The sequence below is a fragment of the Crinia signifera genome, chromosome 6 (genome assembly GCF_055691185.1).
Source record: "Crinia signifera chromosome 6, ASM5569118v1, whole genome shotgun sequence".
NCBI classification, from domain to species: domain Eukaryota; kingdom Metazoa; phylum Chordata; class Amphibia; order Anura; family Myobatrachidae; genus Crinia; species Crinia signifera.
Genome location: NC_139222.1, coordinates 139150341 through 139177537, shown reverse-complemented (window position 1 = coordinate 139177537; position 27197 = coordinate 139150341). Strand labels below are relative to the sequence as shown.

Here is a 27197-nt window from a genome sequence, read left to right as displayed (position 1 = left end):
GACATGCGATGTAACACTTTTTATGCGATCCATTGCACCTTGAGCTATATGGTGTTATATTTTTTTAGTTCTATGCATTACACTTTCTTCAATTTCAAAGTAATCCAGTGCGATCATGTCTAACATCAGCATATTTTTATATTGACACACAGATATTTAGAAGCCTTTTCATTATCCTAAAGGGCCCATTACACATGTGGAAACCACTACCGTAACTACAGGGTGGCAAGAATGGCAAACGTCCATGGGGCCCCAAGGTGAAGGGGGCCCACCGTGCTCCGGCCTTTGGATAGGCCCAGAAGCTGCAACCTCGATTTCTGGATTTCCAGATCAGTGTCTGCCACTGACAATCCAATGCTGCTGCATGCAGAGCCATCCGGACTACTGTCCATACTATCTGTTGCTTGTCATTGGGGTCTGCCTGTGGAGGTTGGTGTCTGCACAGGTACCTCTGCAGCTGCTCGTTAATGTTTCTGTCCCCTGGAGTCCTCTGGCCTGCATTCTGTATAGCTTTCTCCTCGTCGGCTGGTTCCCTGTTTGGTTCAGTTGGTGCCTACACAGCTGCAGCTGCACATGTAGACTTAAGAGTTTATAGAAAACTAATACAGTAGGAGGCCAATCTCGAGAGTGTGTCAATGACCTCCGATACTCGTCCGCTACTGCTGTATTAATACTAGTAATGAGGTAGCTGTATTAAGGTGTCCTTACATTAGGCTGTGCGTTGTCCCGATCCACTAATCCATTTGAAGCTCTGATCCACAGACTAGATCAGCTGATTGGTGGACATCGATGATCAGCGATCTGTTGGAGGATCGGGGGGGGGAATGAAAAACGTTAAAAATGTTTCAACTCTGTGATTCCTGCCAGCATTTGGAGATCGGGATTTTCAAACATGCTTAATAGCCTCAATCCCTCAATGTGTCCGCTAGGGGATCGGCACCTTTAGGGATTGCAGGGACAGCTACTTTTGGGAGCAGCTTTGGTACAATTTGGATGCGATCCGCTGGGAAGTGCTGCCGTGAAACTACACAAGTACCAAAATATTTATGAGACCGTTTTAAAAGAGTGCATGTTATTTATACTGATATAAAAAGTTATAATTTCACATCACTGCAGATGGATAATAATCACAGCAGTAATACATAGGTCTATAAGACTGATTTTACCAGTGTCCATGATTTTGAAGTTTTTCACTCTAGAGGCCTATTTATCATTGCGGGAAAAGCTGCGGTACTTGTGTAATTTCACGGTGGCACTTCCCTGCTGATCGCATCATATGCAAATTGTATGCAAATACCGCATGCAATTTGCATATGATTTGCGTACGATTCAATACGTGATGCTTTTTAGCATACCCCACTATCCACGTCACACTGAAGTGTGGCGAGCGCACGTGGTACGTGTCCTCGCAACCTGTTCGTACTCCCACTATCCACGTCAGGTACCTTTTTTTTTATGCATTGATGAAATTTTTTTACTTTTGCTTGTTGGTAGGTGGCACTGTAGGTGGGGGCAAGGACACCAAAGAAAATGTTTCACCCTGAGCTCCACTTTTTCTAGAACCAGGCCTGACAAAGCTGCTGATATTTGCAAGTGTCAGAACATTTCCAGGAGGCGGCAGCATTAGCATCTTTTCGCACATCCACAGAATAGAAAAATCAGTTGAATCAGCCACCGTATTTGAATCAGGAACAAAGTACCAACCAATTAGGAACTGGAAAAATTAACTGTCATTTATCAAACACAGACTAAAACATGACAGTTGATTGGTAAGTATTTTAACCCTCTCTACTTTATCTCTCTAAGCTTTGATAAAGAAAAAACTACATTCATTACTATCATGTTATAAAATCTCATTACTTTGTAATTCATTCATTGTTATAATACAACCTTTCCCCATATAAAACCTGACACAACCCGTAGCTAAATGTGTTTGTCCTGGAGAGTCCCATTAGTCACTCAGCCAATCAAAAGCATTTTTCCACACTGGTTGTTTGAGACTGAGTAGCGCCTAAGGAAAGTCCACATAATTCAAATCACAGTCATTCAACGGTGGGTGGTCGTAACAAGCAGTTACATTGGCTTTTATGTGAATGTGTTTTTTCATGCTCTATTACAAAGACAAAAGACTTTTCCATGATCATGCTGTATGAGAAAAAAAGAATGGTTATCAGTGGGTGCGATATTCAATCAAAGATAATTTTTGAAATGTGTCAAAGATTTGTTTTATTTTGTGGAAATAATGTAGATGCAGTTTTCAAATAATTCAACAAATACTCAATTGGATTGTGATCTGGGGATATATTTACTAATGTTCCAGTTTGCATTTTGGAGACTTACTAAAAGCAAAATTCAGTATCCAATATAAAACCTTACCAGTAAGATTCATTATGGGAACAAGACTCTCCACAATCAGGAGTAGGGTGTCCTATCCCTCAACAACACTGAGCTTTTCCTGACCTGGTATATATATATATATATATATATATATATATATATATATATATATATATATATATATATATATATATATATATATATATATATATATATATATATATATATATATATATATATATATATTTTATATATCCACATTTGGTAACATCATGGGTGAAATGTAATAGGATGAGAGATTCAGAATGTGAGAGATTTGGTAAGAAATCTCCAGTTTTTTTAAATCAGCAATCATTTACACTGCAAACTCAAAGTGGAGATTTCTTACCAAATCTCTCACATTCGAATCTCTCATCCTATTAAATTTCACCCCATATTAAAATAATTCCCCAAAGTAGCTCTGTTTATTATTCTGTTTTTATTTTCATCTTCCGTGAGTGGCCACCCCTATTTATACAGCTGCTGGTTGAGAGAACAGTCTCATTCTAGCGCCTGTAATAACGTAATTTGATATTACCACACAAACAATAGTTTTGCTTATTATACTGACTAATTTGAATTACTCCTGGACCACCAACCCAAGGCACCCTTGTAAGTGTCCCAAGGCACCCCAGGGTGCCACAGCACCCAGTTTATGAACCACTACCTTAGTGTGTTTTAATAGTACAGCACTGGAATACAGCAGGTGTCAGAAATACTTTTGGAAAACTGTAATGAAAATAAAGTCAGTGAAAGTGCTTGTCAGAATCTAGAGCCACATACAATGAGGTGCACCAATGCTTTTAGCTAAAGTTGGAGTAAAAACAGAAGAGTTGCTAAGTGAATGGTAGGGACACATGCTGTGTAAGTGGGCATTGCCTTCATACGTTTGCGGTTAGGTCAAGGCATGCCACTGGCCCTATGTCACTACTGGTCATGTCTCTCCTCCCCTTCCAGCTGTCATTGTCACTCTTTCCCTGAACATCTCAGCAGTCACAGGAGATATGGCATCAGAGAGAGTGGCTCTTCTGACAGGCATGTTCCAGCATACTGTCCGTGTGTATGTGTGTAGCATGAAGCCACCCCATTCCCCCTACTTATTGTCCCCTTTCTGTCTGTGTATTTGTCTTGTACATAATCTCTCCCTTTATTTACTTCTCTATCTCTCTGTTTTTCCTTTTTAGTGCACTCTTTCCAAATATCTGCCCCCTCTCTGCAATTGTCTTACCCTCTCTCTGTGTAGATCTGCCTAATATTTCCTTCCAGTCTTTATTTCTGTGATTTCCCTTTTTGGCTCAGATTTCCAGCTCTGCTGTATATATATCCCAGAGCTATAAATAAATGCAGGCATGTGTGATTGGATATGTGTATATTTAGCAGGATCTCTAGTTAATATGTAAATGTGAGGTATTTATACCACCGAGGGATCTGCTTGTGCTCATGCTAAATTAGTGCTACAATAGCTATAGCTGTGAGCAGGTCTGCATATTGTATAGTACGCTATACTGTATGTGTGATAGGTATAGCTGTGAGCAGGTCTGCATATTGTATAGTACGCTATACTGTATGTGTGATAGGTATAGCTGTGAGCAGGTCTGCATATTGTATAGTACGCTATACTGTATGTGTGATACTGTAGGTATAGCTGTGAGCAGGTCTGCATATTGTATAGTACGCTATACTGTATGTGTGATAGCTATAGCTGTGAGCAGGTCTGCATATTGTATAGTATGCTATACTGTATGTGTGATAGGTATAGCTGTGAGCAGGTCTGCATATTGTATAGTACGCTATACTGTATGTGTCAGAGCCGGCCTTAGGCATAGGCCAACTAGGCAATTGCCTAGGGCGTTTGGAATGCCTAGGGGCATCAGCAGCTTCTGCTGATTAAAATGATATGCAGCATGCCTATATTCTGTGTGTGAGTGAGGCTGTATCTGCATATGAAATAGTGTATTCATGGAAATCACTGTAACATAGCATTCCGTATGCAGGTACAGCCACAGTTGCTCACAGAATATAGGCATGCTGCATATTATTTTAATCATTGGAAACTCCTCATAACAATGCAAATAAGACGAATTTTCAGCAAAAAAGGAACCCAACGTTAGCAGAACTGGCCAGGAGCTGCATGGCCTATTGAGTCAAGATGTATAAGGAAACATCTGTATCCAAGCAGAGGCAGAGGTCACAGTGCTAGCGGCTGTGCGAGTGATGTCTGCGGGTGGGTTGGCTGTGCAATAGTGTTCGGCTTATATGTGTAAGGGGCATTATTTGTGTCATGTATAAACGCATTATTAATGTGCGACATATGTGTAACAGGCATTATGTGTGTCATGTGTATAAGGGCATTAATAATGTGCAACATATGTGTAAGGGGCATTATGTGTGTCATTATGTGTATGAAGGGCATTAATAAAGGTTGGCATAATGTGTAAGGGGCATTATGGTTATAAGGACATTAATAATGTGTGTCATGTGTAAGGGGCATTACTGTGTGGTATTATCAGGGATGCTGAGAGAAAGGGGTAGGGGGTACAAATTACCCAGGCCAAAGTCTGATGGAAGGGCCCAGTGGGGGCCCCGGGCCCCCTCCCCTTAAGTCAGCAGCAGCTGAAGCTCTTCTCCTCTGCCCAGCACACACTGCTTTGTGCTGGGTTGCAGTGTGGCCATGTAGGTGCTTAAAATACAATATTTTCTCAGGATTTTTTTCTAAGGGTATAATGTGAATAATGTGAGGAAAAATGTATATAAGGTAAAGTGCTACTACTGTTTGATGTAACGTGAATAAGGGACACCATCGCATGATATAATGTGAATAAAGTTGCACTACTGTGTGACGTAATGTGAATTGGCGGTACTATTGTGTGGCCATGCCCCTTCCCAGCAAAAACACACCCCTGTTTGGGCTGCGCACCAAATGTGTGCACTGTTTCTATTTATAATATTGCATGTAGAAGCACCAAAATGATGACTGCTATGATGACTGTTGATGGTACTGGGAAAGGGGAGCAGGGTCAGAGGCGGAACTAGTGGCGGTGGTAGGGGGCACCAACCAAAATCTTGCCTAGGGCGTCATTTAGGCTAGGGCCGGCTCTGGTATGTGTGATAGGTATAGCTGTGAGCAGGTCTGCATATTGTATAGTACGCTATACTGTATGTGTGATAGGTATAGCTGTGAGCAGGTCTGCATATTGTATAGTACGCTATACTGTATGTGTGATAGGTATAGCTGTGAGCAGGTCTGCATATTGTATAGTCCGCTATACTGTATGTGTGATAGGTATAGCTGTAAGCAGGTCTGCATATTGTATAGTACGCTATACTGTATGTATGAACATACAAAGGTATGTAGCAAATTGTACAAGTGAATGTATCTAGTTATGTTTCATATACAGCTGTTTGCTATTATGTTTCCATGTAGCATGTCTGTATAAAATATATTTACAGAACTGTACTGCAACACCCTGTTCACATACTTGCGAAAGTACATGCATTTACATGAGCACTATTACATATGCTGTAAATTCTTAGTTTACATTTTATTATTCTGTTAGTATATGTTACTAATATTCCTTTCATGTCGCAAAATAACCTGGGCCAACCCCGGTCTCTGTGCAATGTGAAAGGGCCTTTTTCAATTTGCCGGGTCCAGCAACCTGGCATCCTGACTTGGTTCAAGAGAAGGGTTAATCCGGGTTAATCCCAGGTCAGACCAGGGTTGCTGTGCAGTGCTAATGGGTGACCTGGGCTGAGCGACCTGTGTCCCATTCACACTAGTAATGACGCAGCGCTTGGAGACCCCTCCACTGATGACACGCTTTTACTGTGTCCAGAGCCAGATTAAGGTCTAAATGGGCCTGGAGCTGAAAATGATCAAGGGCCTATTATGCGCAATAATAGGGCTTGCGGCCAGCACCTAATAATGTGGGTGGCGTGACCAGTGTTCTGTTTATATATTTATATTATATATATATACATATGCCTGGAAAAGGCAGGGGGCTGGCATAAGAAAAATGCAGGGAGATATAATGGCGGGTGCACTCCAAAAGTGCACCCGCAGGACGCCGATGTCCTAAAATACTTGCTGGGTGAGGCGGCACTCCAGTCATAAAAAAATACTGAAAGCCGAAACTTGGTAGACAATATGTCAGCACCTTTTATGTGGTAACCTAACTTTACCACACCATATACCCCTTATACAAATCATGCAACACAATAGTAACCCCTTAAACTGTACTTGCTTCTTACACATTATGCCACATGGAATGAGACAAAATTCACACTGATTGAGCAAAAATTTACACTATGCCACACAGATTAAGGCAAAATTCACATTTTGCCACATGGATTGAGCCAAAATACACACTATACAAGGCATGTTCAAACAGTGGCCCTCCAGCTGTTGTGAACCTACACGTCCCAGCATGCCTTGACATAGTTTTAGCATTCCCTAATTGCAAAACTGTGGCAATGCATGATGGGACTTGTAGTTTCACAGTTGGAGGGCCATAGTTTGGACATGCCTGCACTATACCAAACAGATTGAGCAATAATGCACAATATGCTTCATAAATAGGGGCATTGCGCGCCAAAGGCGCACATTACAAATTTACACCATAATGCCCATTACATGTTAAGCCTCACACCATAATCTCCATTACGTATTATGCCAAACACCATAATGCCTATTAAAAATTATGCTACGTAAGTGTTGCATACCTACATGTTCATTGCCAGGGGTTCCATGTTCATTGCCATGGGTTCCATGCTCATTCCCAGGGGTTCCATGCTTGTTGCCATGTGGGATTACATGCTCATTGCCAAGGAGGAATATATGCTAGCGGTAACTGGGGGACAGTCGCCGCCGGGCAGAAATGACAGCCATTAACAGCCGGGCAGAGAGCAGGGGGCTGCCCGGCTGTATTCAGAGCACTGCATGTCCCGGCTATTTGAAATAATACCAGAAAATGCAGGGAATATGGTCCCAGGATCATGCAGGGACATTCTCGGACTGGCCCCTTTTACACCAGCCTAGTCCCTGCATTTTCTGGTGTGAGGGGGACAAAAAACCACCCCGCCCCCTTTTAAACAACCAGCTATATCTTCGGAACCAATTGACCCATTTACATGTAGGCTTCGAATGATTTTGGTCCCGTGAAACTGGGCCGTTTGGTTCCAGAGAAATCTGTCCTCAAACAACATGAACAGCCATGAAATTACATTTCAGAAATGAAATTTTTTTTTTACCTGCAATATCTCTAGAACCAATGAACCCACCAGGTATCAGATCGAAGGCCCAGCGATTTGGGTTCGACTGAGATCAACCTCGAGTTTCTGTGATGCTGTAGGGGGAACTGGCAGCCGTTGGAACCGGTTGGAGGTCGGAATTAGCGGTTCCCATGTTATCCTATGAGGAAAACTTTCCAGGTTTGCCTGGCGATATTTCCGGTTCCCGGGGGATAGCGACGCGGGGATGTCTCGTTGGAAAGCCCTGGCCCTCAGCTACAAAATGGGCCTATATGGAGAGTGGGCCTGGAGCTATAGCTCCATCAGGCCCATTGTTAATCCGGCTCTGGCTGTGTCCCAACCCATATGACATCAGCAACCTGGTTTATTGCTGGATTGCTGTGGGCTTCTAAACATTGCAAAGGCCAGGTCGATCCCAGGATGGACCCGTGTCCAAATCCCAGGTGCAAGGCTGTATTTGACATGTGAAAGTAGTATATATACCTGTACATGTCTTAATGCACAGGTTCTCAATGTCAGTCCAAAGGGGATACGGTCACTAGGTCTACAAGCATTGGGTTGACAAGCATTAGGTCAACACCATTATGTCGACATACATTAAGGTCAACATGGGGTATTTCAACAGGCCATTATGTCGACACAAGCATTAGGTTGACATGGGGAAGGTCGACAGTCAAAAGGTCAACATGGGGTTTTTCACTGTCGCTTTTAGCCAACATGTGCCGACGGGCAGTATTTCATGCCTACCATCCACTAGGTAGTGGTGAGAGAATAAAGTAGTGCGCCTAGCGCAGCGAGGCAATGTGCCCAAAGTATGGCGAGCATAGCAAGCCATGCGAGGGGACGCGGTGCTACACTTCAGTGTCCATGTCGACTGTGTCGATATTTGGGACAAAAAAAGGTGAAAAACCCCATGTCGACCTTTTGTCTGTCACCCATGTCAACCTAAAGCTTCTGTCGACCTAATGACTTGTCGACCTAACCCATGTAGAACTTCAGTCATGTCGACTTGCTGTCTACCCAATGATCCATACCCCCACACAGTGCATGTTTTGCAGGTCTCCTCCACCTGTGGATCTTTTAAAATGTTTCAGTCAGTAATGAGTGCACCTGTCGGATGACCAGAGAAACATGAACTGTGTGGGGTCCTGGGGACCGAGTTTGAGAACCACTGTCCTGATAGAAGCAGTGGATTGGAGTTCAGCAGAAATCGTTTTCCTAAGTTGCTTAGTTCTCTCAATATTTCTCTCTCTCTATTTTCCTGACTAGCATCCATCTGGCTGTCTCTTGTGGGTTGTCTCTGTGATCAGAATGTCTATCCATCAGTGGGCACCATCTTCGTACATCAGCTCAACACTGAGGATTACCAACAACACTTCCTAAATAAATCTGGTGAGTGAAAGAAAGATCTATTTTTGTGTGTACAAATAGACCTGTTAGAGGTTATTTGAGGCTGATCAATATTTAAGTTAATATGAGACTATAAAGCAATACTTTCTAATAATCAGTATGTCAGCGCAAACATCATTTTCCTAGAAGCTCTTATATCTTTAAAAAATTTTTTTTTTTAAATCAGTCTCCTTTTATCAGTGTCCAGGCAAACTGGGTCCCTTAGCAATGGCAGCCATTGCACCCACTATAATTATGCCCAAGGTTGGGAGGATTGTTCAGGGCATATAAGTACTGAGAAGGCTTTGAACAAATGTAAATGTAAAATAGTAAAATATTTTATATTTCTGTAAAAACAAACTTGTATTAATGTCTATTTGGCTAAGGTCCCAATTTCATTCCATCCTGTCATTTCTGTCTTCAGGTAATCTCCGTACTCACCCATTTACCTTTCGGGCTAATTTGGAAGGATTCCCAGACCTGCCGCAATGGTTGCGTTACACCCAGCGCTCTCCCTGGAACAGCGCTTATCTGTATGGATCCCCGACCAAGCCAGGGAGAGAAGTTATAAAAGTAAAATAATGATACTTTGCCGATAGATTACATGTTGACCGGCCTGTCTAATCTATTGCTAAATTTTTTATTTTAGGTATCTGTATACAACAGGCACACATTTGATATTTTTCAAGAAAAGATCATTTTCCACATTCGTTCTGCAACTGGTAAGTGACACCAGCTCTCAGATGAAAAGTAAAACATATGTAAAGTACCAAGGCCTCAGATGTGTCATACCCTTTTATTTTAATTTCTGCAAAAACATTATTTGTACTTGTCCCTATTGTATTGATAATGGGCCCTATGATTGGCCCAACATGTTGATCAAAGTTATATCTGCACAACTCAGTGATGGCAAGGAGAGATTGTGTGTGCATTAACATCAGCTTGCGAGTTGTGTTGATGCTGCTTGTAGTCCGGTACACACTGAAGCGATATCGGGAGGATTTCCTGTTTCGGAATGATAAATCTTTTACATTGGTTAGTGTGTAACCGTGAATGCATGCTGCCACACTTCATTACGAACTTTGGTTGTCCCTGTTTCATGGACAACCAAAACATATCAATCTGGTGCATGTTGTCTAGTGTGTACGACCAACCGTATGTCCTAACAATATCTCAGTTTGATTTAGCCAATGAAGACGTCAGTGATCATTTTAGTGTGATCAATATGATACATTATATATATATATAGCAGCAATGTGCGGAACTCTCGACTCTTCATAAGAAATAAAGATGGCAGACACGAGAATATGGCTTCAACGTTTCATTTCTTTTATAGAAATTTTGTCATTCTGCTAGCCTCTCTGAAGCATTCAGAAGTCCCAGTGGAGATTCATTTGCTATTATTATTTGGATGAGGGATCGTCATCCACATTTTTAGGTAAAATCTTTTAAGTTCAAATTAGAGAAGGCGAACAGGAATTCAAAGACCTGTTACATCATAGGAATTTTTAACTCCGACACAGAGGAGGTTGACAGGAACTCTGAGACCTGTTTCATTATAGGAAACTTTTTTAACTCCGATATAGAGGAGGCCGACAGGAATTCCAAGACCTGTTTCATTATAGGCCACAATAATAGACCTACTCCAAAACATATCAACAGATATAGATGTATACTCCTACTATAGGTTCAAGGAATATCATGTCCTTACATTAAATTATTCTGGAGAACATCTATATAAAGAAGAAAGGAATTACAAGACTGTCATTCCCCTGATGAAGTCTCTGTGAGACGAAACGCGTTGGGTTTTCTACAAGCGTTTTTTACCTGACTATCCTGTGAAGAAAAATAAACAAAGTATAGGAAAAACACCTTCTGTTTTACTTCACTGGATGTGGATATTGCAAGATTGCTATTGGACTTTGTTATAGGCGCCATACCACTATTGGGTAAAAATATTGGTCTTTGTTCGTTCCCTATCCCTCAGGGAACTTAGTGGTGAGGCTGCCAAGCATATAATTGTGACGCATTGTATACATTTTTTGTGAAATAGGCTTTAGCGCAAGTTGGAATATTGGGGATACATATATATATATATATATATATATATATATATTGTTCACTCGTTTGCAAGATTGCACTGTGTGGGCCCGGTTCAGACCTGATCGCATGGCTGCAAGTAAGTCCTGCAACTTTTTCTATATTTCGCAAGGTGATTGACAGGAAGTAGGCATCTGGGGGTGGAAAAAGGCAGATGTGCCCAGGAAAACGCCTCCAATGAGCAATTCAAAATTCGGTGCATCTTACAGCAATAACCAATGGCCTGTCCTAAATTTGATTAAGGGTTTTTTGCCTTAAATACATTTGTTTATCCTATTGATCTGCCAGCTCTTACACTTTATAATTTCCTTGTTAGTTTCACAATACTTACCACCTTTGCATGTCCGTCAAATCAGATTACTACTCTGCATGATCCTTCAGACATCTGTACTAAGGAGTCACATTGTGTTTTGTATGCATCTAATTTCAGATCATATTAAGCCTTACTTTAATACCATTTATTTATTTATCACACATTAATAATTTGTTCATCTCCATTTTCAACTTCAAGAAGTGCCACCACTATATCAGGCTGAATTCATGATTCAGAATTTGGACGTGGAAGAAATGCTTCTACCAGAGGCCCAGCACAACTTCCAGGTTCCCCTACAGGATGTTTGGAATACAGAGCGACTTTCTGTCATTAACATAACGTCAGCGCTGGACAAGGGCGGCAGAGTACCGCTTCCACTGCCAGGACTTAAAGAGGGGTATTTCTTTTTTTTTCTTTTTCCTGGGCCCCTTTCAAAAACTACTACTACCCAATGCCCCTGACAATCTGTTATAGTGAGATACTCTTACAAAGTATGTCAGGCAAGTTGGTGCATAAGATGGCTATTGACACTATAATATAAATGTCACCATATTTTGTTTAAGTTGGGAAATCTAAATATTTCCATAAGGAAACCCTGTCATCCTGATTGTAGAAATGAAACCTTGGCTTTCAGCCTTCACGTTAAAGCAGCAGCTTCTCCTACCTGTATTTCCCAGGGGTCTGTCCATCTGAATTTTTCACATGCATGGGGTTGTAATCCTGCACAAGCATGTAAGTCTACAAGCAGGCTGCAGACTGCATTGGCTGCGTCCCTTGAAGTCAGATAGGACTGCTGTTATAGCAGGTGAGTGGCTTTCCATGGGTAGTGCTCTCTCTTCTAATTGCAGCTCGGACTGGCAGTCTCACAGGCAGAGGTCAACTCACCCTGTCTGGCTGCAATTAATAGGGAGCGATTCTCATGGGAAGCCACTATCAGTTTCTCACTGGGTGGAATATATTGGTGGCAGAAATCAAATATTACCATTTGTAAGTAAAATGGTAAAAATATATAAAATGTAGATCAAGTAAGTCAAAAGGCGTTATGTACTAACCCATGGCAGTACATTCTGCCACACTTTGCATTGATACCAATTGCATATGTACTAACTTATGTTATTTGTATTGCTAGGGCAGCGCTTCAAAAAACAGCTCCTCTTTGTAAAGCTAAGACTTTTGAGTATTGCCACCCCTGGGAGTCCCATGCATGCACAGAGGGCAGTGGTGGCCATTTGGACCCATCTCTGGTAGCAAGCAGAAAAAACTGACATTACCCTCTGGGTTGGATCTCTGGGATGAGGGGCTTAGAACATTTTTCCTGTAGTACATCCCACCCAAAGCCTGTTCACTGCTGTATGAGGCAGCTACCCCATTTAAGATCCATCTCCTGTATATGCTCTCTTGCCTCTCAAACACGCTAAAACATGGTCATTGCTTGTCTGAAGCTCTGCTATGTCAATGTCAATGTTGATAAAACATTTTAAAAATGTTTGGACCAGTTCGCCAACAGAATCCATATGCAGCCAGCTTGGACATCTCTTGGCGCAATGCTTTTACAATTACTGTACAATGAGATATGTTGAGCTTATTGCTGGTAGAATCCATGTCTGGATTCTTTCCACCTAATTAATGGGCTAATAAAAAAAATTAAACAGTATCACAATAAAAAGAATATCTAATATGCAGGGAGATGAGGTGATGTCATTGGATGGCTAGTATCAGGCCAGGGTGCCGGACGAGGTCCCGACAGTCGGGATCCCGACTGTCAAAACACCTACAGCGGGTTCCCGACGGCCACCCACTATTTTCCCTCGTGGGGTTCCATGACCCCCATAGAGGGAGAATAGAATAGGTGGCTCGTGTAGCGAGCCACCAAGCCCGCAAGGGGCTTAGTTGCACTCACCATGCTGTCTTGGTCCGGCCAGTTGAGATCCCGACGTCGGGATAATGACTGTCGGAATCCCGACTGTCGGACCCCTATGCCACACTCATCAGAGCCACATATCTGATTTGGTGGTGAGTTTTGGCTATTATTTATTTATTATATAGTGCAGTAAATTATTTAGCTATTTACAATTGGAAACTGATAAAACAAATTGGGTAGTTACATCCAGTCATAGTGGTAGGAGGACCCAGCTCGCAAGTTTATAATCTAAACAGTGGCATAACTATAGCCCCGCAGCCCCCATGGTGGGGCTGCAGGGCTATTGTTACCCGCTGCCACCTGCCCGGGACCGGCCGCCGGCGCATCAGTCAGCAGTCCCGGATCTACCTGCTCTCCCGGCTCCTGCTGCCAATAAAAAATGTGACACTCAGAAAATGGCTGCCCCCAAACTTTTGAGGATGCTAAAGGAGGCGGAGGCACTGCCAAAATTCAGGCAGGTTGAATTTATATATTTTTTTATTATTTATTGGGCAATAAATCCCATAAACTTTAAATCTCTTCAGCAGCAGAAATGGTGGTGTGACTGTGTAATCACGCCTAATTAGATGGTGATCCTACAATAAGTAGGTCTCCATCTGCAAAGAAAAAGAACTAAATCCAATATTCTGTGCTAATTTAAAAAGGTGCCTGATGCTCTGAATTATTACTATACACAATTTTATCAAATAATTTTGTATTTATAAAAATGAATAAATAAATATAACAATGTATTAGAACTAAAAATAAAAATACAATATTAATAAAAGTATGCATTGAAATTATAATGCTCATATGTTTCTTAAGGTGGCCACCTATCATTCACAATTAAATCTAGTTAATTGTCAATTAATATAATCACATAAGCATATGTGCACAAATAATATATATAAAAAGACTGTATAAAATTTACCCCGTATTTAGGTAGGTATTAATCTCCCCTATATATTAGGGAGAGAAATGTCCCAATCAATGAGGCAGATCTGAATAAAGCAAACAGTCCAGTATTTGTAGATAACCAGTCTGTATATGGGAATATCTCAACTCATTTAGACTGCCAAAATTTGCAGCGGGGGGGAGCATATTTAATAGGTACGTCACTGAATCTAAACTGCAATAGGTAGTGATATACATAATGATAGGTATTATATATTGCATAATGTTCAATAAGATTGCAAAGGTTCTTGGTGGCTATATGATATAGTAACCCAGCAATATTGGCCAGGGGTCAGGAGGATATGTGTATATGGGATGCGGTTAATTTGCCGGCGGTCGGGATCCCGGCGGTCGGAATCCCGACACTGGAATCCCGACCGCAGAAATCCCGAAACTTTCTCCCTCCGTGGGTGTCCACGACACCCATAGAGGGAGAATAAAATAGCGTGCCGAGCGTGGCAAGCGCAGCGAGCCCGCAAGGGGGGGGGGGCGATCCATGTCCCCCCCTTGTCGGGATTTCGGCGGTCGGGATTCCAGTGTCGGGATTCCGACCGCCGGGATCCCGACCGCCGGGAAATCGTATCGGATCCGTTTATACTGTACAGTGGGATATATTTGGATAGGAAATATTTAGAATAATACAAATTTGATAGAGATTATGATTCTAAATTATAAATGTTTTCTGTTTATAATTCTAATTATTTTATAATCAATCTCTGGAGTATAACAGGCTCTGTCTTCCCTGCCTACCCTTACCACCCTTACCACATGTATCTGCTAAAAGGTTCAAACAGAGATATCCCTACAATGCTATGCTTTTTCACCGTGCACTACTGTAATTACTGTAACAGGCATTTTAGAAAGGTTCATTGGGCAATAGCCAACATTAGCTTTAGCACTTACAGCCATATCATGTAGTATAAGTCAATATAATGTGCTTAATTCCCACTTCCAGAAAGTAAGCATTTACCACCATTCTCACAAGGATCAATTTTTAGCACTTTTACATACTGTATAGCAAGGATTTCATTTTGTATTTGTCATTCAGTTTTTAAAATCTATCAATTCTTTCTTTAAATAATTGATATCGGCCCTTATTCAGGTTGATTTGGTCTGGTGCAAATTTGCATGGGGGACCAATGTTTTGCGTCTGCGCATGTGTATACGCTGGGAGCATGCAAACTCGGCGCAAAATCTGTTCACGAGTGCACGATCCCTGCCTTTCGAGCGGGTGGTGGAGAAGGGCATGGGGTGCCGGCCTGGGCCATTAGCAAATGTAAACGCCCAGCATTTCATGGGTGTTCTGATGAAAATGCTGTGCGTACACATGCTAATGCAGGCATGGGCAAACTGTGGCCCTCCAGCGGTCAATCCTCTTCAGTTAGAAAAGGGAGTGTGATTGGACACTGTCCCAAAAGAAAGGGGAAAAACTGTAATGTCCTTGGTAGAACAGGTATAACAGAAGTACTTTCGGTACTTGTTTCCTAGCACGGTCACACCGATTTGTATCGGGGTGATCGTGTCGGAAAAATCGCGTCGGTCCCATCGCATGCGATGCGACCGATGAGATCGACCCGATTTTTACATTGAATCAAATGTGAATAGGGCCCCTGGGACCCTATTTTACATTCGATTCAATGTAAAGTATTCCCCAGACCCCCAATTTTACCCCCTCAACGGCACCCCACGATTGACACCAACCAGAAGCGTGGCGAGCGCAGCGAGCCCGCGTGGGGCGGCGGTGCGCGTCCACCGACCTATTCATACCCCTACTTTCCACGTCGGCGTGGAGTTGAGAATATAAAGTGTGGCGAGCGCAGCGAGCCACCGAGCCCGAAGCGTGGCAAGCGCAGCGAGCCCCGCGAGGGGACGCGTATAACTTCACAGGTATACGCGTCCCCTCACGGGGCTCGCTGCGCTCGCCACGCTTCGGGCTCGGTGGCTCGCTGCGCTCGCCACACTTTATGTTCTCAACTCCACGCCGACGTGGATAGTAGGGGTATGAACAGGTCGGAGGACGCGCACCGCCGCCCTCGCGGGCTCGCCACGCTTCGGGTTGGCGTCAATCGTGGGGTGACGCTCACAATGGGGTTGCGTAACTTTTTTACCATGACGGGGCCATATACAATGTGAAATGGGTCATATTGGCCCATTTCACATTGTTTCCTATGTAAAATGGACTTAATCAAGTCCATCTCATCTTGTGCCATTATAATGGCACAAGACCGATGCGATGCTCCCGATTTCAATGTTAAAAATATTTTAACTTTGAAGCCTATGGCAAAATCGCGTCCATCGCGTCGGTCGCGTCGGGGGCCATGTTAATGCACGCGACCAACGCGATGCCCCCGATTTTGCCTTTGCCGGCAAAATGGACCTGATTTCAAAGGAAATCGCGTCCATCGCGTCCATCGTGTACCTTAACTTTAAGGTACACGATGGACGCGATTGTGGCCGTGCTAGGAAACAAGTACCGTGCTTTATAGTTTACGCCACAAGATGGCGCTGTTAGCTGTCAGTCAATTTGGGGAGCTCTTCTTCGGGCCCTCTGGTGAGCCGGGTAATAAACTCCTTTGGGTCCTGCTGTTTGTCGGCTCCATGATGTTATGGTTGCTTAGCAACCCTTCTGGCACTGTCCTCCTGAGGGAAACTGCAAGGCTGGTGCATACCCTCCAACATGACCCATTCCATTAGGTACAAAATGCTCTGTTCCTGGACTTCCCTGCCAGTGGCAGCTACAGAGGTTGGACTCCAGCACAGTCCAAAATTCAAAGAGGGGAGCCACATCAACTGCCAGTGAGTCCAGGACAGTGATGTTTGGAGTGGCATTAGGTGTGGCTCCCCTTTTTGAATATTGGACTGTGCTGGAGCCCCAACTGTGCAACTGCCACTGGCAGGGAAGTCCAGGAACAGAGCATTTTGTACCTAATTGAATGGGTCATGTTGAAGGGTATGCTGGTGTCCTGATGAAACGGGGTACCCCCAGGTTGGGGTGCCACATGATGGGACTTGTAGTTTCACAACAGCTGGAGGATCATAGTTTGGACATGCTTGTGCTAATGCATTCATGATGCACGTGCTGGGGGCAGGCAGCTGACATAACTGGATGTCAGCTGCCCACCCAATTCCCTTGAAATCTACACACATATGTACGAGTGGTCTGGACCACCCTTACAAATGTGTGTGCCTTCACCATCATTCGAGGGTCAGCGACCATTGAAAGCTGGGGGAGTTTCCCACTGACATGCAAATGGTTGTTTATGCATAACATCCATTCGCATGCCAGTCAAACGAACCTGGCATGCAAAGGGGGTGGGTTCTGGTTGACTCGAAAGGGTGCGAATTTGCGCCCAAGCGAGTCGACCAGAATAAGGGCCATCATTAGGCAATTTCATATTAGTTGGATGGAGTTTGTGGTGTGTGTAAAATAAATATTGTGTGTGTGTGTATACATTATATAAACAACACACAACATATAGATATCACTGTCAGTCTACAGGGACTGGAGCCTGCAGTGAATTAGCAGGACTCCAGACTCACAAAGTTAAAGCTCGGTAGACACAAACAAACTCCCTTGTTCTTGTCACTGTGGGGGGATGCCCAGCTGCTGGCATGCCCCCTGTCACTCTCTCCGGTAAATAGAAATTGTGTATACAGTATGCACAGAGTGGGTAAGATTCAGACTCAGTCGCAGTGTTGCAAAATTTCTCAAAGCTACAACTAGCGGCAGTAGTCTGTTGGAGGGGGGGGACAAAGCCACCCACTCAGCGGGCCCCTCCCCGCAATGTGCCTGCAAAAATTTGCGTGCACATTACCGGCTGCGAATTCAGGTGCATGACGGCCATGTTTAGGGTCACAGTGGCTGTGTGTGATGTTACGCAGCCATCACGGCTTACCCGCGGAGCTCGGACCCACTCCACAATGGTCTGCTGTCATGGGACACTGCCCGCACCGCAGGACATTGCTGCCCATGGATGGGACATTGGGACAGTCCCAAAAACTGTCCTGCAAACATCATGACAGTTGGGAGGTATGCTGGTGGGTCCCATCTCACAGTCCACCTGTAGTCATGGTAGCACTGTTGCTTGCTGCAGCGTATTCTGAGTGGTCCCCAGACTGGAGCTGTCCTGTCCCCACTTGTTAGCAGGCCTCATGGGATAGAGCCAAACAACTTTGCAGCTGTGAACACAAAACAACATGCTTTAATAAAAAAACTTTTAGATAACATGTCTGGGCTTTAGCAAATAGAATATCTCTACCCTTCCACCCGAAGATACAACACTGCATCTATCTAACTAGGATGCATGTTTTCTGGGTATTCAATCGATGGGGCGAGAGTGTTTCATGAATACTGTATGGTCAACACAAACAAAAGATCAACATGACAATGGTCAGCACATGAGAAGGTATTCATGAGTTCTTTCGTATTTTTTCTCTTTTTTGAACTATTTCATATGTACTTTCCAATCAATGTGGAATCCAATTTACGGCGGTAAAGTGTGCCAATTGCAGTGGAGCGATGCACATTACCTGAAGCATGGTGAGCACCATGTGAGGGGACACAGTAAATATGTCTATGTGATGAAATCTATCAAAAAAACCATGAAACACTCACACTGACCTTTTCATGTGTCAACTCAACCATTTATAAGTCGATCTTTTTCTTGAGCCAACCTTTTTTTCCTATGAAGACCTTGTGCATGTCGTCCTTTTGGTGTCAACCTAGACACCGTCGACACTTTATACCATAAACGTAAAGTAAATAAATATTAATATATAACTGATCTAGTAACAGTCAAAATCCTAACACACAACATTCTGTTACATTAACTTGGGCCAATGAAATGTCCTTAATTTCTTAATGTGGTTGACAGCTGTCTTTGGCTCAAAATCCAGTGCTCTTTATTTCTGTAGTCAAATGTCCCATGTTCTTATGTTGAACGCTAATGATGATGAAGACTGATCAACTATTGTAACCCCAACTAAGGGTTAAACATTTATACTTGTGTATAAATATATGTGTGTAAATACTTTTATGATATAGTGTGTAAATTGTATATGTAAATGTTAAGCTATGATATATTAACATTATAATTTATGGACGTAAATTGGTGGCAGTGATTATAGGGTTATTTTCATGTATATATGCACATTGGTGGCCAGTGCTGACAGAAGGATCTAGAAGCCTCACGTGCCCTCAGCAGCTGACAATATAACAGCTGCAGCTCGAGACAGAGGCGGGAAAGCTGACCCCTTTCTCACTGGGCAGTAGAGGTCATGTGCTGACTGGAGAAGGCTATATAAGAGCTGTTAGCAGCAGCTGACGTTCACTTCAGTCTTGAGATCCCTTCCTCCAGTGCTCCTCCCCTGTGCCTGGCCTGCCGGAGCTGTAAACATCTGAGCTGTAGACAGGCGGCCAGGCACATGGGGGGAGGAGTCAGAGAGGGGAGCTGGGATCGCAGCAGGAGCTGTGAGTCCCCAGCGCTGTGTGGGCAGCAGTGCCTGCCAGCATGAAGTCCCCTGCTGGCGCTTACCTCCAGGTCTCGCTTGCTGGCCTTGGGGAGCAGTGGCAAAAGTGGGCGGAGTCAGCGGACAAAGTGGGTGGAGCCAGTGACAAAAGTGGGCGGAGCCGTGGCAGGTGTGGGCGGAGCCAACTACACCGTGGGCAGGTGATATTCATTGGTGGTGGCTGCTCCACTGTTGACTTTCTGGACAGAGGTGAGCTGTGACATGGCAGCTGGGAGAAGTAGCTGGGGTACTTCTGCTATAGTACCGCCTGGATACACTGCCCACCAATATAGAGACATTGAGGGAGGAGTCAGGGAAGTGGCCAGCCAATTGTCTTGAGGACTGGCTGAAGACTACAGGAGAGGTCTGTAATGGGCAGAGGATCCAGTACTGAATCCCGGCGGTCGGGATCCCGGCGTTCAGAATCTCGACGCCGGAATCCCGACAGCCGAAATGCCGACAAGGGGGGGACGTGGATCGCCCCCCTTTGCGGGCTCGCTGCGCTCGCCACGCAGCGGGCCCAGTGCCTCGCTACGCTCGGCACACTAATTTATTCTCCCTCCAGGGGTGTCGTGGACACCCACGGAGGGAGAATGTGTCGGGATTTCGGCGGTCGGGATTCCGGCGTCGGGATTCTGAACGCCGGGATCCCGACCGCCGGGATTTTAACTGCATCCCGGACAGTTCACACGACAGAGTGCAGACAGACACACCCCTCCCAAGTAACATGCAGGGAGCAATAGTCTGTAGCTGCAGCTCCAACCTAACTGTATATAGCATAAATGTCACAAAGCCAGCATCGACTTGCAGCCCTCGTTAAACAGTGACTTAGCTGTAGATTCTGGATGCTCTATATATTTGTATCTATTCTACATTTATCAGCTATACATGTAAAGAAAAAATGACATGCTACAAAAAGGCTAATAGACTTATAAAGGAGAGAGCACTTATGATTGATTATCATAGGAGTACAAAGCAACAATCCTGCCCTTAGGATAAAATAACTACAGTAAAATAATAATTGTAATACTATGTGCAGTATTCAATGAGAAAAATTTGCCGTGTTTTATGGCGAGTTTGTGCTATTTTCGCGTTGGAAGGAGCATTTTGCTCTCCAAAAGTGAACCACCCTATTCAATGTGATATTTCTTTTTAAGTGATTTTCGCCGTGTCTCTCCGTGTAGCAATTCTCCATCTTTTCATGGAGAACTGGAATGTGAACTTTTAAACTAAAAGGTTTTTTTTTCTAATTTTGGTGTAAAAAAATCAGGATTTTTTTTTCTGTGAAGGGGCATGTTATTTTTATTCATGTTCTTATAGCACATCTCTTATATATTTGGCTACATCTGTCACTCAAAGTGGGTGTCTGTGTCTATAACGCTCTGTTCCTGGACTTTCCTCTTAATGTGTGATTGCCTTCATCTGTGCTGAACACCTTTCTGAGAAATTAACCTGTTTAAAACAGGTGATGGCAATCATACATTAAGGGGAAGTCTAGAAACAGAGCATTGTGTCCCTCCTGGAGAGGGTCATGTTGGGAGGTATGTGACAGAGAACCAGCCCAGTGAGCCCACAGACAGTGCCAGACACCCACTGCCTTCCCATGTTGCCCAGCACTGCTACTCCACAGCCACCAGGTGAGCGCCCCCCTCCCGCGATTTGCGGCAAAACCTCCCCCCCGCGCGCCCCCCCCCCTCCCGCGATTCGCGGCAAAAACACCCGCTCCCCCGCGACCCCCCCTACCGCGATTCGCAGCAAAAACACCCCCCGCGACCCCCCCTCCCGCGATTCGCTGCAAAAAGAACCCCCCCACGACCCCTCCCGCAATTCGGGGCGGCACCCCCCCTGCGACCCCCCTCCCGCAATTTGCAGCAGCCCCAGGATTAAATGGCACATGCAAAACACTGACATGGCTATGGTCGACAATGAAAAAGGTTGACATGAGTTTTTGAAGATTTATTTTTAATTTTTTTAATTTTTTCATATTCATTGTCATGTGTCGACATGGAAACCAATGAAGTGGCACACTTATGTCAACATTTACATGTGTTGACCTTTCTGTGTTGATTTTTTCTTGTGGCGATTCGCGTCACCCCCCCCCCCCGCAACCCCCCCTCCCGCGATTCGCGGCAACCCCCGTGACCCCACACCTCCCGCAATTCGCGGCAACCCCCCACCGGAACCCCTGTGAACCCCGCCCTCCCGCGATTCGCGGCACCCACCCCCGCGACCCCCCCTCCCGCAATTCGCGGCACCCCCCCCCGTGATTCGCGGCAGCTCCAGAATTAAATTGCACATGGAAAACACTGACATGGCTATGGTCGAAAATGAAAAAGGTTGACATGAGTTTTTGAAGTTTTTTTGTGTCGACATGGATACCAATGAAGTGCCACACTTATGTCAACATTTACATGTGTTGACCTTTCTGTGTTGATTTTTTCTTGTGGCGATTTGCGTCACCCACCCCCACCCCCCCACAACCCCCACTCCCGCGATTCACGGCACACACACACACACCTCCCCCGCGATTCTCGGCACCCCACCCCGTGACCCCCCCTCCCGTGATTCACGGCACACCCCCGCGACCCCCCCTCCCATGATTCGCCGCAACCCCCGCCCCGTAACCCCCCCTCCCGCGATTCGCGTACCCACCCCCGCGACCCCCCCTCCCGCAATTCGCGGCACCCCCCCCGCGATTCGCGGCAGCTCCAGAATTAAATTGCACATGGAAAACACTGACATAGCTATGGTCGACAATGAAAAAGGTTGACATGAGTTTTTGAAGTTTTTTTTTTCATTTTTTGAATGTTTTCATATTCATTTTCATGTGTCGACATGGACACCAATGAAGTGCCACGCTTATGTCAACATTTACATGTGTTGACCTTTCTGTGTTGATTTTTTCTTGTGGCGATTCGCGTCACACCCCCCCCGGAACCCCCACTCCCGCGATTCACGGCACACACACACCCCCCCACGATTCTCGGCACCCCACCCCGTGACCCCCCTCCCGTGATTCACGGCACACCCCCCGCGACCCCCCCTACCATGATTCGCCGCAACCCCCGCCTCCGTAACCCCCCTCCCGCGATTCTCTGCAATCCCTCCCCTCCCGCGATTCGCAGCATCCACCCCCCCACAACCCCCCCTCCTGCAATTCGCGGCACCCCCCGCGACCCCCCCTCCTGCAATTCGCGGCACCCTCCGCGACCCCCCCCTCCCGCGATTCGCGGACACCTAAGTTGCAATACAGGGCATCTTTCATACAATTCTAACCATATTTCTCATATACAAACGTTCACAAATTAAGGGGGCGCAGCCCCTTACGACGGTGTGAAGAGCGCCCGTAGGGCGCGATGAATCACCTAGTGAATATATATTTAATTAAAAAAAAAATATATTTTTATTTTTAATTTTTTTTTTACACAGAGCAGCTAGCAGGGGGCCAGAGCTCTCGAGCCTTTCATTAGATATTCATATATTCACTGCACCCGATCATTACATATGCACGATCGGGTGCAGTGAATACTGGGTCCCCCGCTGGCTATAGGGGGGGGGCAGCTTGTGCTGCCTGGGTCCCGGGGAGCCCACCTCCCCTCCACATATGTTCTGGGGCAGCCAGGGAGACTTTAATCTCCCTGGCTGCCTCCATCCCCCTGCTCCCTGCCAGCTCACTGCCGCGGACGCTCGTCCGCTGCAGGGGTTAATACTCGCTGCGAGTGGCGGCGAGTCTTAACCACATTGAATAGTGGGAGCTGGAGTGGCAGCGAGCCCTCCGGAACAGGGCGAGTGCATAACGAGAGAAAAAATCTCTCGCCATGCACGGAGAATTTTTCTCATTGAATACTGCCCTATGAAATGAATAGCAGACTGAATGGAAACATATGTAACTACAGTACATGTTGGAAATAGGATACAGAGTAATAAGCTAGGAAACAGTTCAAACAGGTATTCAAACCACAGCTAATATAAAGAGCACCAATAAGTATATTTCTGTTACAGGAACTATTCATATACAGTATGACCCGGAAGGATTGATATGGAGGACAATTATTTAATATTGCTACAATCTTTCTGTATTCTTTATAAAAGATATACGCACCTGCACTATCGGTAGCTGGAGGGTTCATCAATTATATGGAGATATAGGATGTTAGATATATCGTTGCTATGGACAGTTACAGCAACCTGCAATGAGATTTCTGCTACACATTCTATAGCATTTATATTTGCCGGAGGACTCTGATTAAAGACATTTACTTATTTTATGCTTATGGAGCCGAGCAAATACAGAAGGAAACATGATGTTTATAATATACAGTGCAGTTCATCCTACCTCAGCTACTAAATGTAACTACTTTAAAAGGGCCCCAACGTGTGCACTAGTAATAATACTGCAGTACGGCTTAGAACAATTAATACCCAGGTATTATTTTTATTGTTTTATTATATAGTATAGATAAGTACTATAATTAATTCACTGTTATAATATACTGTATGTTACTTTGGGAAAATGCAATTAAAGTACAATTACTTTTCTCTGACATGCAGCAGGGACCACTGGAATCACTTCGGGTATTAGAGCTGGGAATGCTGGGAGCTAGGCACTTCTTAATATTAATTAGGGGATACTGGCTCCTCCCCTCTAAGACCCACAATCCCCCAGTGAGAAAATTGTGCCAGGGAGTTAGGTCACAGTTTTTCTGCTCCTGCACATTTTCAAGTTTTTTCTCTATTTTTTTACAAGAGTTCTTTTCTCTTGGTAGCTAACTGTGAATCCCTTCCCCACCTATTGAAAGGTGTGGGTCCGGGTATTCAACGCCCCTGGATATCCAGGTCGTCAGTCAGGACCTCGCTAAAGGTACCTGCCTGCACGTGTTCCGTGTTCCTGCCGCCCCTCCAGCAAAGGGGACGCCAGTCACGAAGTTGGGAGGCCTCCGGTGGTGAGTACTGCGCTGAGCGCACTTTCCACACGCCGTCCCCTGCTCCCCGTCTGCCGCGCTGTGCGCTGTTCCCTGCAGCGTTGTGAGGCGCCGCCATCTTGCGGACGGCGCGTCCTCGTGTTACAGGTCCCACGCGGCAGAACTGAGTTGCCGGAGGCAGTACACGGAGGAGCGCTAGCAAGCGGGTGGCTCTGGGCGCTGTCAGGTCTGCACAGGCTGGCTAGGTATGAGGGAGAGGGGGCATGCTGTTTAACGGAGGCGGGCATGGCGCGGCCATTATGCAGATACACAGTAAGGCTGACTCTTTCCTGTTCACAGGTGACTGCAGCTTGGAAGGCTCTGTAAAGGTTATGTGCTGACATATACAGTGCTTTGCGCTGTATAGGTCTTTGTGTTAACAGAGCTCATTCTCCTCCAGGTCTCACAGAACCCTGAGGTTTTTGGCTTGTGAGAGGTGTATCTGTACTCAGTGTGTGTGTGTGTGTGTGTGAAACTGTGGTCCTGTATCGCACGCAGTTATTGGACCGGGCGAGCAGGGATCATGACGGGCAAGTCCAAAGCCTCTCAGAAGGTTTTTGCTTGTACTGTTTGTACAGCAAAGTTTTCTCAATACACAGCTGAGGGAAATGCCACTGTTTGTCAGTCATGTTCAGGTGCTGAATCTGCATCACTGGCGGGGGCTCAGGCGCCCCAGTGGGCCTCAACCTTGGTAGGTACTATGTCCAAGCTCACATCTGAATTGGCGCTGGCTCGCAGAGCTGAGCCTTCTTGGGCTACAGCCCTAGCAAGGTCTGTGGAGGGGTTAGCTAGCTCCATGAGCAGACCAGAGAGGCCCTCCACATCCAGCAATAAGCGGCCTTATCAGGCTCTTATTGTTGAGGATGATTTAGAGGAGGAGCAGGATCCATTTCATGAAATGGAGGATGGTGAATGGGAAGAGGTTCAGGATGCCATTCCTGAGGAAGAGCCGACGCCATTAGGTATAGAGGCTCTTATTATGGCGGTAAAGGAAGTGCTTCGTTTACCGGAGGACCCTAGGCCAGAGCCGCAAGAGTTTGATCTGTTTGGCGGGGTTCAGAAGACGTCAGTGGTCTTTCCCTGTCCAACTCAGGATCAGCTTTTGGCGGCATGGAAGAACCCGGACAAGAGGTTCCAGATTCCTAGGCGTTTTCCTTCTCTGTATCCCTTTGAGCCGGCCGCCCTAAGCAAATGGGAAACTCCACCGCCTGTGGACACCTCAGTTTCCCGACTATCCAAGAAGACCACTCTGCCAGTCCCTGGAGCTTCGGCCTTGAAGGACCCTTCAGACAGGAAGATGGAGGCGACTCTCAAGGCCATTTATGTAGCAGCAGGGACTCAACTCAGACCGGCAATAGTTTCGGCCTGGGTAAATAGGGCTAATGTCAAGTGGGCGGAGTTAATCATCGAGGGGTTGGAGGCCGGCATGCCTATGGATGAGTTACGCCGCCTAGCCGAACACATTAAGGAGTCTGCTATGTTCCTAGGGGAAGCTGCTAAGGATGTATCCTTAATTTCTTCTAGAATCTCAGCAAGCGCCATTTCGGCGCGGAGAGCCCTCTGGCTACGCTCCTGGCAGGCGGACGCGGAATCTAAAAGGGCTGTTGAGGGTCTTCCCTTTTCTGGGGACATCCTCTTCGGGCCTGAATTAGATAAATGGATCTCACAGGCGACGGGGGGGAAGTCGGCTTTCCTGCCGTCTGCAGCTCCTCCTCCTCCTAGGCGACAGTTCGCAGGTCCGTCTTTTCAGTCCTTTCGGACTCAGCGCCCCTTTCGGGGCAGAGGAAGAGGCTTCCAGTCATCCAGAGGTTCCCGGGCCAGGGCCCTTCCTCAGGCCGCCCCAAGAGTCCAGGACCCTAAGCCCCAGCAGAAGCCGGTGGCATGACGGTTTACCAGCTTCTGTCAACAGCTTACCGGTAGGTGCCCGTCTGTTGGCCTTCAGAACCCAATGGTTCTCCCTGTCGGAGGATCCTTGGGTTCGCAGGGTCGTTTCAGAGGGGTACCGAATTCAGTTTGATTCCACTCCTCCGGTACGATTCTTCACAACGGCTCTGCCAACATCTCAGGAAAAGAGAACGAGCCTGCTAGAGGCCATTCGGATCTTGCTGGAGGCTCAGGTCATCATGCCGGTTCCAGCAGCTCAGAGGAACACAGGGTACTACTCAACCCTCTTTGTAGTCCCCAAGCCGGATGGGTCTGTCAGGCCCATCCTCAACTTGAAGCCTTTGAATCTGTTAGTCTCTTATCAACCATTCAAGATGGAATCAGTACACTCAGTGATTGCTTCGTTGGAACCAGGGGAGTACATGATATCCTTGGATATCAAGGATGCTTACCTACACATCCCGATTTGGATTTCTCACCAGGCCTTTCTCCGTTTTGCCATCGGTCGGGATCATTTTCAGTTCAGGGCTCTGCCCTTCGGATTATTGTCAGCGCCCAGAGT

The 27197-nt window shown here is 45.5% G+C and overlaps 1 protein-coding gene across 1 annotated transcript in view; it reads left to right on the top strand.

Moving 5' to 3' along the window:
• Positions 1 to 1759: 1759 nt before the first annotated feature.
• LOC146008266 (alpha-sarcoglycan-like) overlaps positions 1760 to 27197 on the top strand; it is a gene marked incomplete at its 5' end in the record, with an annotated part of 44874 nt that continues 19436 nt past the window's right edge. The window contains 5 exons of the mRNA XM_083147376.1: positions 1760 to 1769; positions 8896 to 9018; positions 9440 to 9588; positions 9665 to 9737; positions 11627 to 11825. Coding sequence (XP_083003502.1) covers positions 1760 to 1769; positions 8896 to 9018; positions 9440 to 9588; positions 9665 to 9737; positions 11627 to 11825 — 554 coding nt within the window. The remainder of the gene's footprint in view (positions 1770 to 8895; positions 9019 to 9439; positions 9589 to 9664; positions 9738 to 11626; positions 11826 to 27197) is intronic.